Raw genomic sequence first — 15,536 nt, 5'->3', positions numbered from 1 at the left:
ATCACGGCATTTTTCTAATAGGATGTTAAGCGCAAAAAGTGCCTCCCTGGTACCCATAGCATTTCTAAACCCAAATTGGGTATCTTCGAGATCTTCTTCGCATTTGCGTCTAATTCTGTTGTGAAGTATTCTTAGGAAAATCTTAAGAGTGTGGCTCATTAGTAGTGTGACCAACTAGCCCGAAAAATCCGGGACATGGCCCGAATTACGAAGTAGTTTCCTGGCGTCCCGGACAAGGCTTTCGGGCCATCCGAATTTTCAACGTTTTGGTAAAATAATTTTATTTTGAAATTTTTAGTACATTATGTAGTCTTCTAAGAATTAGAGGTTTTCTTCTCATTGTTAAGCAAATTAAGTCGTTCGACAAATATGATAGTAAGAAGTAATCAACACAAAAATATTCTGAAGTTGTTTTCTTGTGGAATTTTTGACAATTATATTTTGATGGGATTAATCCACAATCAAAAACTTGAAGCCTTCGAGATGTGGCTATACAGGCAAATCCTAAGGATATCATAGACGGACAAGATAACCAATGAGACCGTACTACGAAGAATGGGAAAAGAAAGAGAAGTGATGTTTACATTTAAAAAGAGATAGTTAGAATATTTCAGACACATAATGAGAAACGGAAATAAATACAGATTACTGAAAATAATCCTTCAAGGTATAGTATTCGGAAAGCGAGGTATAGCGAGAAGAAGAATATCATGGTTAAAGAACCAGAAGAAGTGGTTCTCCACCACAACAACTAATCTATTTAAAGCATCTGTTAATAAAATAATTATAGGCAGAATGATCGCCAATATTCGATACGGATAGGCACCAAAAGAAGAAGAAACCACAATTGTATGACACTTACATTTTTATATTAACCTAAGGTTATAATACCTATTTACATGAAAATTCAACATCAGTTGATTTTTCCTTTTTTGAGAACGATTTCCGGATTTAAAAAAAAACTAAGAAAAATGTAATTATTACAGCCAATTGTGGCTTAAATCTATCAAAAATATCATTGGCAACATAAAAATGTTAAATAATCAATAAAATGATGATATTGAAGTTCTGACAAAAAAATGGCCCGATTTTTATTGAAAAGTCCCGGATTTCTGGTATTTTTTTCAGCCTTGTCCCGAATTGGACTGAATTGGAGTTGGTCACATTACTCATTAGGCTAATTAATCGATATTCTGAGCATTTTCTCGCATTGTGTTTTTTAGGTATTGCGACAAAGATGGATTTGAGCCAATCTGTGGGAATCACTCCGGTGTTATATATTGAATTAAAAAGTCTTACTACTACTTTTATGTTATCATCCTCTATTAGTTTCAGCAACTCAGTTGGTGTATCATCTGGACCACAAGCTTTTCTAATTTTAGCACTATTTATAGCGTGTTCTACTTCGCATTTCATAATTTCTGGGCCGTCAGTACAGTTTTGGTAGAATTCGGCAATACTTATTATTCCTGTCATCTTCAAACAATTCTGATATATATACAGTTGCCATTCTTTTCTTATTTCGTGCTCATTTACAATAATTTTGTTATTGTTGTCAACGAGCACAGAGGGAACTCGTTTTTTAATTATGTTACTTATTTCTTTTAGTTTTTTGTGTACATTAAATAAGTCTTGTCTAGATATCACATCCTCCATTTCGTCGCACCTTTCTCTCATCCATTTCTCTTTGGCTAATTTGGCTAATTTGGCTAATTAGGCTAATTTGCCTAATTTGGCTAATTTGGCTAATAACTTCTTACTCGCGTACAAAGTACACACACTCTTTTTTTGTTATATTTTATAGTGTTATTTGTCTTATTGTTGTTTTGATTAATGATATACGGTGACATCTGGACAATGTTTCTTTGTTTTTTCCATAGCACACTACGTGCTTCTATATATTTCCACTTATATGACAGCAACAGTTATGTTTAAAATTTACACATTTCTTAAGATATCTCGAGATAGAAAAAAAGGTATTGACATGCGGTTTTCTGTATTCTGTTGCTAATTTGGTCTAATTTTGTAATACAGGAAAAAAAATACATGCTTGTATTTAATACTTTCCAAAGAAAACTAGATTTCTAAAAAAAATTAATAGCGCCTTCTAGCCGGCATATTACGTAATAGGCTGTTTCCAAATTATAACTATTACATTGACGAAAAAGAGCTGTTTTCAACAAGACCAAGTTTGTAACAATCGATTAAGCAGAACCGGACTTACAGCGATTTTTTCATAACAAGGTTCCCACTCACCCCCACCTCTTATTTGCACAGGTAGACTTAAACTTGTGAAATAAAATATGCAGAGAATTGTATGAAGAATACGATGATTGAATTTTCAGTGCCCTTTCATTAGGCAAATTTTGTATTATGAAAATAATTTCCCGGCTTTTCTCGGGGCAACTTTTGTTATAAATTTTTTTTTCCCAAAGCTGTAGTATAAACGCTTCCTGAGATATGGCCGAGAGCCATTCTTATTGGGACACCCGGTACAGCTCGAATTAGGCTCGGTATATTTTTGGAAAGGAAATACACAAACATATACAGGACACTACACAAACATAAATGTAAGTACCTTAAAGGTATATCTTTCCTTTGTCGGCAAGCATTTGACAAAGATGGTGTCCAATCACCAGCCAGACTGGGACCAGTACCTTCCGTTCTTCGCAATGGTCTCCAGGCCAAACACCAGCAAAAGCCTTATTTGGACGCAAGGTGCGACTACCCTGTGATCTAGAGTTTGGATGTCGACCAGGAGAAGATGTAGCTGGTGAAGATTATGTGAATCAATTGCGAAGAAGAATTGACAATATATACGAGTTGGTCCGTTCCCATAACGCTAGCAACAGAATAAAGAAACGGTACGATACCCAAGCCGAAAATGGATGTTTTAAGAAGCACGATAAAGTCTGGCTCTATAATCCAAAGAAGCGAGAGGGTTGTTCTCCTAATTTGCAGCAGCTCTGGAAAGATCCGTACCACATTTTGCATAATATTAAAGACGTGTTATACCGAATAAGCAGCAAGATTCCGAGAAGAACGCCGTTGATAGTACACCATAACCGACTGGCGCCATTCGAAGAAGACCACTACGTAAATGAAGTAATAATTGAAGTAATACCTGACCTCACTTTTGAGGAATGCTTGGAGGCTTACGGAGGTACCGGTAAAGTAAGACATAGTGTTACCACTGAAGAAACGCAAGATCTACTTGCACTTCTAGATGACTACTCACTGGCGCATACCATCCCGGCCAGTATTAAAAATTCACAAGGATTGGCGTCCGTCTTTCGAAGGAAGTTTAGTCGAGTTGCAGAACTTCAATGTCAACTTGCAGCTCCCCTTATATCTGGTAATAAAAGACACTGTACAATGTACATGACTAACCTGGCAGCCCGGGACCAAGATGTATGGGAAGCAATATTTAAATTGAGAGAGCACGTGTTGGAATCCAAAGTGCAAAAGTTAGCCACGTAAAAGCTAGTGCCGCCAATTAGATTGAAGGGTTGTCCGAAATATGTTGGAAGAAATCTTTAAAGACAACGAAGTCCAGATACTAGGACCTAGATGCGGAGCTAAAAGCATCCCTTGCCACCTTTATACAAATGGGAGTTGTAAGAGAGGGTCCAGTTGCCAATACTAGCATCCAGTTCCAGTCCCGACAAGGTTCCAGGAGGAACCATCTCTTAAGGAATGGGCAATGTTACGATCAGTACGCAGGTCGGTCCTGACTTTCTAGAATATTATAAAGAGTCCAAGCGAAGGCAGCCCGGGACCGGTTTGGGGTATTCAATCAACGGTTGAAGCATGAACATAGAAGAAATTAGACTTACATAAATTAGAAATATTCAAAAGGTGGTTCTACAGTAGAATATTACGTATAATACCTACACTACAAGACTGTATTACAAAGATGAGTTTGATATGTAAAGTTACGACTAATAATGGAGAGAAAGATAAGGGGCTGGCGCAGTATTGGAAGATAGGAAAATTCTTGGTTTTGAAATTTAAGGGAGTGATTTAATATGTAAGTCCCACTTAATTATTCAGGACAGTTATGAATAAAGTTAGAATCAATATTCCTATCGATATTCGAATCTAATATCAGAGGTGGGAAATTCAAGAAGGCCAGAATCTGGAAATATAAAATTTCTCACCAATCTTGACTTAATAGAAGAATCAAATAGAAAAATCTCTAGATTAGCTGATTGTATAAAACAGAGCCTAATAATGGTGCGTATTGCTTGAAAGATCTAGTATATTCTTGGGTTTGTCTTGAAACAAGAAACCATGCACTAGTGTAGTGACTAGTGGCTTAAATTTCATAAGCTACAATAAATTAAAAAACCGTGTGCTTAATTTATAAATATTTTGGCACCTGCTCAAAGACGCTTCTATCGGTAATGTAACTTGCTCATGATCCCTAAATTTCCATCGTAAATACTCTGATCTATTGATGATTTGGCCCTTTCCTTCTTGATACATTAGTTGTCCAAATTGTTCACGAATTAATTTCTCGACTTCTACCGTGCCTCCTTGATTGTATGCATCTATTAGCTCGCCACCTATAAAAGAATATATAGATATAGTGGGGCATGGAAAACAATGAAATCAGTATTATTCAATGGAAAACTGGGAATATAAATTAGACCTAGAGTATTGAGATGCTACGTATTCCCTGCCCTTTTATATGGAGTTGAAGCCTGGACAATTACGGACGCAACTGAAAATAGACTTGCCAGCTTTGAGATGTGGTGTGGTGTGTAAAGACACGGAAACATTAAGAAAGATGAAAAAAGAAAAAGAAATACCTACTTAATACCACGAAGGAAAGAAACATGAGCTACTTTGGTCACATTTATTAAACATTGGGCATTTTTTATTAAACAAATGAATTACGAAGTTTGATGTTTTTTTACATAACTCCGAAAATATAAATTTTAGAACAAAACTGACTTGACGATTGAGAAATTCAGAAAATTTTACAAAAAAACCTTATATAAAGAATTTTTTAAAATTAAATCTGTATCTTCTATAATTTTTTATTTATAACGCTAAAGTCACCCTTCTCACAAACATTGGCGCACTGTAAACTAGCGTACGGCGAAGTGCACGGTTGAGTTATTTTAATGTAATTCTTTAACTAATGGATCAAATGAAATGTTACAAATTGAACCTAAAAGAAGAATAATTAAGCTATCTTATGGTTATAATAAAAAGAAATAAAATGTATGGGCATACGTACGGTGGGGGCGGAAATTGAGCCTTACATGAATTTTGTTTAAAAATGATTTAAAAATGTGTAACTAATACAATTTTTCTTATAAAACCCTCAATTTTGCAAAAATTACCTTTAAAGCATCGTACTAAATGATGTTTCATTCAAAAAAAAATCTCAAACATTTAATTCAAATGATATGACGCCTTAAAAAAGATCCTGACCTGGAAGTTAGCCAGTACAGTAGCTAAATATCGTCTCTTAAATTAAGTGAAATTTACATTAGATATACCCGTTGAAAAATTACAAGAGTGAGTTGGTGAAGTTCCTGAGTAGGAGTTACATCAGAGACTCTGTAAGTCATATTACATTACATCAATAATCAGTAATAACAAGAATAACCATTTAATAACACAAGAATAACCTTAAATTATTTAAATTACAAACAAGAATTTGTTATCTTTTTGTGTTTTACACCGGTTAATGGGCTTGTTATTGTCTTAATACAGGACCGTAATCAGATCAAATGACTTATTTCAACATTTATTTAAATGGATAACATCAATTCCGAATTAGCTCAAGAAATGAGCTCTATTTCACCACCAACACCTATAAAAACGTATTCATCCGTTACCAGTACTCCTTCTAATGCTAGTTTTCCATCCAGAAAGCAGTCTGTTGTATTCAGTTCATTGGAAAATGTAAAACTTGAAGATTACCTTATATCACTTGGATCAGTTATATCTACAAAAGATATACTATTCATCTCACGTATATCTAATAACAGAATTTGTATTTATTTATCTAAAGAAGAATTAGTGGACACATTTATCAATATTCATCAAGGAAAAATCAGAGTTAACAATCAAATAATACAAGGAAGAAGATTAATTACTCCTAGTGAACGACTAATATTATCCAATGTATCCCCATCAATTCCACATACTATTCTAGAAACAGAACTACAGAAACTAGGTGTTAAACTTATGTCTCCCATATCATTCCTTAGAATTGGCACATCTCGTCCTGAATTTCAACACATACTAAGTTTCCGCAGACAGGTATATATTTCACCTTTAGTCGACCTAATACTTCCTGAATCCTTATTAATTTGTAATGACAATACAACCAATAGAATTTTTATGTCTTTAGACCAACATTCATGTTATATTTGTAAAAATATTGATCATGTAGCCTCAAATTGTCCTCAAAAAAATAATAACTCCAGTTAAGTAATAAATAACACGGTAACTACAGCAGACACTATATCTGACGTGACAATACATTCAGCACAAATCCATTCTGAATCGAATCATTTTGTAGAAGATAGTCAATCTAAACAACACAAAAATAAAGACTTTAATTTTAATATAACAAAAAAATGCGACACACCAAAGCCAGAAACCGAGAACCCGCCCACAAATAAAGATATAAACGTTAATGAACCAGGACCAGAAATCAATGAATCATCGTTTACTTCACAAATTAACGAAGAGCCGACGCTACAAATACAGAGCAAAAGATCTTTTTCCGAAACAGTAACACCACCTGATACTCCTGAATGCTTTAAACAACCTACTACAGATACACGTTCAAAAAAGAAGAAAACTACCCAAACAAGAGATACTATTGATATAAAGAAACAGATGGAACCAACTAAAGCATTTTTTGAAGACGAAAAAAATCACACTGTTCTTAATTATCAAGAAACGATACACTTAATATTGTTCTGAAGCTATTTCCTTGTGGCATTTTTTATGATTAATTATTTATATGGGAAATAAGCCACAATTAAAATGAAAAAAATAATTTTATTAACGTTTCGACGCCCAAATCGGGTGCCGTTGTCAAAATACAAAATATTACTAAAATAAACTAAAGTGTTGTTGCTAAGCAAAAAAATTCTTCTAATAATTTATTTAATCTCACTCATTTATATTGGCAATTCAGACATATATTATACATTTTAAAGTAGAAGACTTTAAAATGATATTGCCAATATTTATGAGTTGCGTTCCTGGGACGACTTACTGAAAGATAGTTCATTCGATTACATGAAATTAACCCCAACTCAAGAATATCCGTCATAAAAAATTATAGCATGTGATATGTCTTTAAAAAGACAACCAAATGCAACGACAGTAAAATTCTCGCGTTAGAGACTTCATAGTAAATCACAAGGGAAAACCAGGAAAAACCCTGTGATACTATCCCGACATCGTAAGTATTTGGTCTTACATTAATTTACTCTCAAAAAATAATACCAAATTCTGACTTGTAACATGTTTAAATTATAAATAATATTAATAATACTAGATATATAAGTAATACTAAAGTATAAAATATGTACTAGCTCGATATTATTGACTTACTAATCTTGGTATTTTCTTTCTATTGACTTCCTCTTTCAGTATGGGTAACCACATCCTACTGCATTCTACCGAGGAATTTGCGACACAATTGGTTTCATTTAGCATAATTAGAGCCGCTTCTTTGATTTTTCTCTTTTTACTATCTGATTCTTTCAGGACTATACTTGAATCTCTCCACTGAACTCTATGTTCATTATCCCATGCGTGTTGACATATTTGAGATCTCTCAAATTCTCTATTTTTAATATAAGATTGATGTTCACTTATTCTAACGTCTAATGGTCTTGATTGATGTCTCACCTAAATAAAATTGTTCGCATTCACAAGGTACTTTATAAATGCAATTCTTTGTTCTTTCTTGATCATTGTTAGGTTTAGTTTTAGATAGAATAGATCTCAATGTGTTTGTTGTTTTGAATGTTGTTGAAATGTTGAATTTATTTCCTATTGTTTTAAGTTTCTCGGATAGTCCTTTTATATATGGTATTGATATTTTCCTTGTATTATTTCTGGTGAATGTTGTAGGATCCCGTTCTAAGTTGTTCTGTTCCATTCGATCCAATCTTGACAATTCCTTATTTATAAACGATAAAGGATAATCATTTTTTAATAAAACAGATGTTAACAATTGTTTTTCTGCTAAAAAGGAATTTTCGTTAGAACAAGTAATTTTGGCTCTATCATATAAGGATTTAATGATTCCCTTTTTAACGTTGATGTTGTGATTTGACTTGTAATTGAGATATCTGTTGGTGTGTGTTGGTTTTCTATACACTTGAGTCTCATATCCAATATCCTTCTTTGAGATCAAAACATCGAGGAAAGGTAGGCTGTTATTGTATTCCTTTTCCATTGTAAATTTTATTGTCTCTTCTTGATCGTTTATAATATTCAGGAACGTATCCAACAATTCTGATCTATGAGGCCATATTGAAAACACATCATCTACATATCTCCACCATACTGTGGGTTTTAAATTTTGTTTAGAAATAATATTAGTTTCGAAATCCTCCATAAATATATTAGCCAATAATGGAGATAAAGAAGAGCCCATTGCTAGACCAAAATTTTGTTTATAGAATTCATTGTTTAGTTGAAAATAGGTATTATGGGTACATAATGTCAATAACTCCATTATAGCTGATACATTTAGTCTTGTCCTAGTTGCCAATGTATTATCATTCTCTAATTTCGTTTTGATTATGTTTAAAGTTTTATCTAATGGTACATTTGTAAATAAACTGTTTATGTCAAAACTTACTAAAATATTATTTGGATTAAATTCAATAGTTGACAATTTGTTTAAAAAATGTTTTGTATTTTTTATAAAAGTGTCATCATTATTAGCAAATGGTTTTAGAATGTTTAATAAGAATTTTGATAGTTCACTACAAGGAGAATTGATGGTACTACAAATGGGTCTAAGTGGTATGTTCGCTTTATGAATTTTCGGCACTCCATAAAAATGTGGTGTCTTACTGTAGTGAGGTGTCATTAATTTTCTTTGATAGTATGTTAGATCATTTTTAAATTTGAATAAAGTTCTATATATTTTGTTTTCCAGTGTCTTCGTTGGATCCTTCGTTAATTTGCTATAAGGTCCATTTGTAATTAGATCTGTAATTTTGTCCTCATATTGTATTTTATTCATTATTACAGTTGCATTGCCTTTATCCGCTGGTAGGATTGTTATGGAGTCATCATTTCTTAAAGTTTTTAAAGCTTTCATTTCCTCTTTGGCTAAAAAAATTATTTTTTTCATTTTAATTGTGGCTTATTTCCCATATAAATAATTAATCATAAACGATACACTTCTTTGAAAACGCATATAATTCAGCTGACACATTGAGCGTTGCTCAAACTTTCACAAAAGATATTGAGGGATTACTAGAATTATTAGATAACATTTATCCTCTGCTTGATGAAAAAATCATGAAAACACGTTGTACAAAAATTAAACGTAAAATATCTAAACAGTTGGATGCATTATCTTCCTCCTCCGAAATAGATAGCGATCAAGTACAAGAATAAAAATTAACATATACGTATAACAAAATGTCAATACTACAGTGGAACATAAACGGTTATTACACACAACTAGAAATGCTTAAATTATTAATTACTAAACACTTACCGTCAATTATATGTCTCCAAGAGACTAATTTTACTGAAAAGAAATTAGCAAAATTAAACGCATTTAAAGGTTATCATAAAAACCGACATGATTCTAAAAAAGCTAGTGGAGGAGTTTCCATTTATGTAAATGACTCATTGGAATCTGAGCAAATACCTTTAAATACCAACTTTGAAGCAGTAGCAGTAAGCATAAATACTCCCAAAATTATTAATATCTGCAACATTTATTTTCCACCAAATATTGATATAAGTATAAAAGAAATAACTCATATTATAGATCAAATTCCATCGCCTAAGAATGTAGTGGGAGATTTAAATGGGCACAATCCACTTTGGGGATCTAATAGGTATAACAAAATAGGACACATAATAGAAACTGTCATTAATAACACCAATATTACTCTGCTTAACGATCGATCTCCAACAAGATTTGATTCTTTTACTGGAAACACTTCCTGTATCGACTTATCTCTTGCAGATCCTTCTTTAGTACAAAACATAACTTGGGAAGCTAGTACACAACTGTATGGGAGTGATCATTTTCCCATATCTATACATTTCGAAGATAAACAAGAAATACATACAACCTTACACTAGATGGAATAGAGAAATAGAGGATTGGTCACCATATACACAGTTTGTGGAGAATCAACTGGATTATTTTTCAGATCCGTCTCCTAATGATAATATAAACGACATAGTAAATAAATTTTCCTCCGTCATACTTACCGCGGCAGATCATTTCATCAAAAAAAAGAAAATAGTAAGAAATCGCATAGGAGTACCGTGGTGGAATAGAATAATCACTGTCAAGATGCTATAAAGAAGACTCACAGAGCTTTCAATAGATATAAAAAAACAGAAAACACAAGAAAATCTCCTGGAATATAAAGTTAAGAGCCATAAGTAGAAAAGTGGTAAAAGAAGCAAAAAAGGAATCATGGAAAAAAATTTTATCAACAATAAACAGTTCTACCCCGGCAGCAATAGTGTGGAAACAAATTAACAAAATTTCGGGACGTCACACAAACTCTTCAATAAGATATTTAGAATATAATAACAAAATTAATACATCTAGACCTCAGATAGCTAATGCATTAGCCTCATCGTATGAGTCATATTCAAGTAATGAAAATTATTCTCAAGAGTTTTTACAGTTTAAGAATTAGTAGAATTTAGTCATAATGAAACCGATAGCCTGCCAATAAATTCACCAATACTAAAAGAAGAGTTAACTGAATCTATAAATTCTATTAAAAACTCAAGTCCTGGTCCAAATGATATTCCTATCATTTTTCTTAAAAAGTTGCCTAGAAATGGAACTTCCTACTTACTAAAGATATATAACAAAATATGGCTTGAAGGAGTATTTCCAAACACTTGGAATAATGTTTACACAATACCTATCCTTAAACCTGATAAACCACGTTCAGACCCAAACTCCTACCGGCCGGTATCTTTAGGATGTGCAATGAGCAAAGTACTCGAGAAATTAATCAACCAACGCCTTATTTGGATACTCGAGCAAAGATCTGTTCTATCTAACAAACAAAGTGGATTTCGTAAAGATAGATCAACCCTAGACAACTTAGTTGACCTCGAGTCCGAAATACACGAAGCTCTAGCAAATAATCAGAGCTGCAAAGCGGTATTTTTTGATATAACCAGAGCATTTGATACAGTGTGGCGCCATGGTATAATTAAAACTTTTCAGGAATTAGGTATACAAGGAAATATTCTAAATTTTATCACTAATTTTTTATAAAACCGAAGCTTTCAAGTAAAAGTAGACGATTTTATTTCTAACAAAAGAATACAGGAAAATGGTACCCCCAAGAATCATCGATTAGTGTTACTCTTTTTCTTGTTGCTATAAATAGTATTATGGAAAATGATACTCCACCAGTAAAGAGTAGACTATACGCAGATGACCTCATAATTTATTGTAAAGGAAGAAACATAGAACTAATTAAACAAACTTTACAAGATGCTATTTTGAAATTAGAAAAATGGTCAATGAAATCGGGAATGAAATTTAGTGCCAATAAAAGTAAATGTATTCATTTCACCAGTAAACGCAATGTTAGTAATCCCGAACTTTCAATCTTTAATCAAAAAATGATTATGTTGACTGTATCAAATTCCTTGGAGTAAATTTTGATAATCATTTAAATTTTAAGCAACATATTTATCATCTTAAAAATCTTGCCAACAATATTTGAACATAATGAAGGTCCTAGCTACTAAAAATTGGGGATGTGATCAAGATATCCTATTGACAGTATATAAAAGCCTTATTAGATCTAAAGTCGATTATGGCTCAATAGTGTATGGATCTACCAGTCAATCACTTTTAAAAGAGTTACAAACAATCCAAAATGCTGCTATAAGAATAGCCTTAGGAGCTTTTTGTACTACACCCACAGATAGCTTACTATGTTTAGCAGGAGAAATGCCTCTGGAATTAAGAAGACAATACCTGAGTCTAGCATACGCCGCAAATGTGTCAGCAAATAATGAAAATCCCGTCAGAGATAATGTCTTTGCATCTCGTTTTCACCAAACATACCTTAAAAAAAAAAAGATCTAAACCCCCTTTCTATGAAAGGCTTAACAGATACATGACCAGTAATAATATTGTCTTCCCTACGTTATACCAAACCAACCTCTTTACCACTCCTCCTTGGATTGTCAGAAAACCCTTTTTAGACATGAGTTTAACAAAGACTAGTAATCAACTGAATGCGTCCTCAGGGCCGTGCGGTGCTATGATGCGGTGAGGCAGCCGCATCAGGCGGCATCACAAGGGGGCGGCATAATCAGTAAAATGTAATATAACAATGGATAACTCAACATTGTTGCAGAGAAGTTTTGAAAAGAATTATACTTTTGGCCTCACAATGTTTAGCTTTTCGTGCAACAACTGATAATTCGTTTCAACCTAATAACGGAAACTTAGAAACGGAAGTTAGTACAATTGCTCTCTGAGTTTGATCCAGTAATGGAAGAACATATCATGATAGTTCAAAGAGAGTCTGATACATGGTTTGTGACTTATTTAAGCAAGAGTAGGCAAGATGAATTGATAAGTTTAATGGGTAATATTATTTTAAACAAAATTGTCGAAATAGCAAAAATTGCCAAATACTTTTCCATAATCGCCGATTGTACCCCAGACGTACGTCATATTGAACAGCTCGAATTGAAGATGAAGAGTTGTTGTCGCTTGTAATTCTTGTCAGAACAAAATATAATACCGTAGAATTTTTTATTGTTTTTTTAAGCTAGTGATTCAACCAGTGAAGGTTTAACAGAACTTATTTTGACAAATTGGGAAAAGTTAGGTCTTGAGTTAAAACGGCTTAGAGAACAAAGCTATGATAACGGGACCGATATGAAAGGAACAAAAAAGGGTGTGCAAAATAGAATACCTACTTGAAAAATATCCTAGAGCGCTTTACATACCCTGCGCATGCCACTCTTTAAAATTAGTCATAAATGACGAAGCGTCTTCGCCTACAGAAACAACCTTTTTTGTAATATGTATACAAGAACTGTACACGTTTTTTCTGGTTCTACAAAGCATTGGGAAGTTCTGAAAATAACATGTTTCACAACTAACTCTAAAACCGTTGAGTACTACTAGATGGTCAAGTCGAATAGATGCATTGAAATCTTTGGGATTTCAATTTGTGAAATATAATGCCTTATTCGAAACAATAGAAGACATCAACACAGATCCAGAAACTAAAATCAAAGCACGAGGAATAGCAAAAAATATTAAAAATTATAAATTTATATGCGGCGTAGTTTGGTATGATATTTGTATTTCATAAAAATTCAGTCTCGAAGATGTTGTAACAAGTAACTATAAATTTGTCAAATTGTGTAAAAATGTTGTCAAAAAATATAGAAAAAATGAAAAGTTAAAGACAATCTGGCTTAGACCAAATGAAAATTATTGTTATTGAAATTGCACAAAATCTTGATATATGATCCGAATTTCCAGCTGAAAATGAAATTGGAGCCATTAGAAAAAATCGCCAATTTGATTCCGAAAAATCTGTGGATGAGTTAGAGGAAGATATATTTAAAATAAATAATGTTTCATTTATATTTTACACATTGTCATTAATTTTTTGATTGCCCCATTTTCGCTTCTAGAAACTCATAATAAAAAATTTTAATTTTAATTTTTATATGATATTTTTAATAGAGAAAAACAGATGATAAAACACTAGAAAAATATTGTATGAATCTTCATTCAATACTTTCAGTAGAAAAAGAACAAGAATCGGATATAGAGTCAAATGATCTTCTAGAAAAATTGCGTGATATACCTCAAATGATACCATACTCCACGAAACCTTTTTAAGGTTTTGAGATTTTGAACTGTTTGTGCCAAAATAACCAAATTTCTTTATACCCAAATATAGTTGTACCACTAAGAATTTTATTAACACTTCCTGTCTAGGTAGGTAGCTAGTGGGTAAAGAAGTTTTTCAAAATTAAAAATTATTAAAAACTATTTTTATTAACACTTCCTGTCTAGGTAGGTAGCTAGTGGGTAAAGAAGTTTTTCAAAATTAAAAATTATTAAAAACTATTTACTAAAATCCATATGACAAACAAAACTAAAAAATATAGCACCCATTTCAATAGAGTCCTCACTAGCTGCTACTTCAACCAATCTGATTGACGAGTTTGCCAAAATTAAAGTCATGACTAAGTAAGTAAGCCATAAAGTAAGAAGGGCAAAATTGTAATTTTTGTAAACGTTATTTAATGTTAATACATATTTCATTTAATGTAAAGTATGTTTTGTTTTTAAAATAAAAGTTGTCCTTCAGTTTGTGGTAGGTTCATTTAATAAAAATAAAATAAATTAATTACTTAAATTTCAATAATACTTAAGGGGCGGCATTTCGGAGACTTGCATCATATTGAAAAGATGTACCGCACGGCTCTGTGCGTCCTCTATGGTTAAACAATTTTATAGTAACATTGATATGTATCAGGATTATCAACATATATACACTGATGCATCCAAATCAGAAAAAGGAGTTGGATGTGCTTTCGTACACAATGACTATACTGCTTCATACAAAATCTCGAATTTTAGCACAATATACACAGGAGAACTATTCGCAATCTACAAAGCATTAGAATATACTATAAATGCTAACATAGACAGATGCCTAATAATAACAGATTCTTTAAGTTCTATTAGCAGCTTAGGCACCATTTACCCAACCCATCCGTTGTTGCGATTGATAAAGAACCATTTATACCAACTTCAGCAAAAGAATGCCATAGTAAAGTTTATGTGGATTCCGTCGCATATAGGTATACATGGTAATGAAAGAGTAGATGCTGTAGCCAAATCTTCAGTTAACAACGAAGAGTTAACAGACACTACATACAAGAAAGATTTTCATCACTGGATAAACTACACACTAAGTGAACGGTGGCTTCAAACCTGGAACCAGTCTCAACAAAAGTTGCGGGACATAAAAACAACAGTTACAAGATGGAAGAGTAAGTGTACCAACAGGAAAAAGCAGACTATATTAAACAGACTGAGATTAGGACATACACGCCTAACACATGAATACCATATTACTGGAAGTGTTAATCCAATGTGCGGTAAGTGCGGTAACAGCTTAAGTGTAAAACATGTATTCATTGAATGCCCGGCATATGCAAATAACCGGAAAAAGTGTAAACTACCGATAACGCTACGTGAGTGTTTAGAAGAGGACTGTGACTTTTCATCAGTTTTAAGTTTTTTGAAATCAATAGGGATC

The 15,536-nt window shown here is 32.8% G+C and overlaps 1 protein-coding gene across 1 annotated transcript in view; it reads right to left on the bottom strand.

Moving 5' to 3' along the window:
- LOC126881294 (uncharacterized) overlaps window positions 1-15,536 on the bottom strand; it is a 155,084-nt gene that overhangs the window by 115,716 nt on the left and 23,832 nt on the right. Inside the window, exon 2 of the mRNA XM_050645489.1 lies at window positions 4,382-4,568. Coding sequence (XP_050501446.1) covers window positions 4,382-4,568 — 187 coding nt within the window. The remainder of the gene's footprint in view (window positions 1-4,381; window positions 4,569-15,536) is intronic.

Source organism: Diabrotica virgifera, chromosome 3, assembly GCF_917563875.1.
Source record: "Diabrotica virgifera virgifera chromosome 3, PGI_DIABVI_V3a".
NCBI classification, from domain to species: Eukaryota; Metazoa; Arthropoda; class Insecta; order Coleoptera; family Chrysomelidae; genus Diabrotica; species Diabrotica virgifera.
This window is presented reverse-complemented; position numbering and strand designations above follow the sequence as displayed.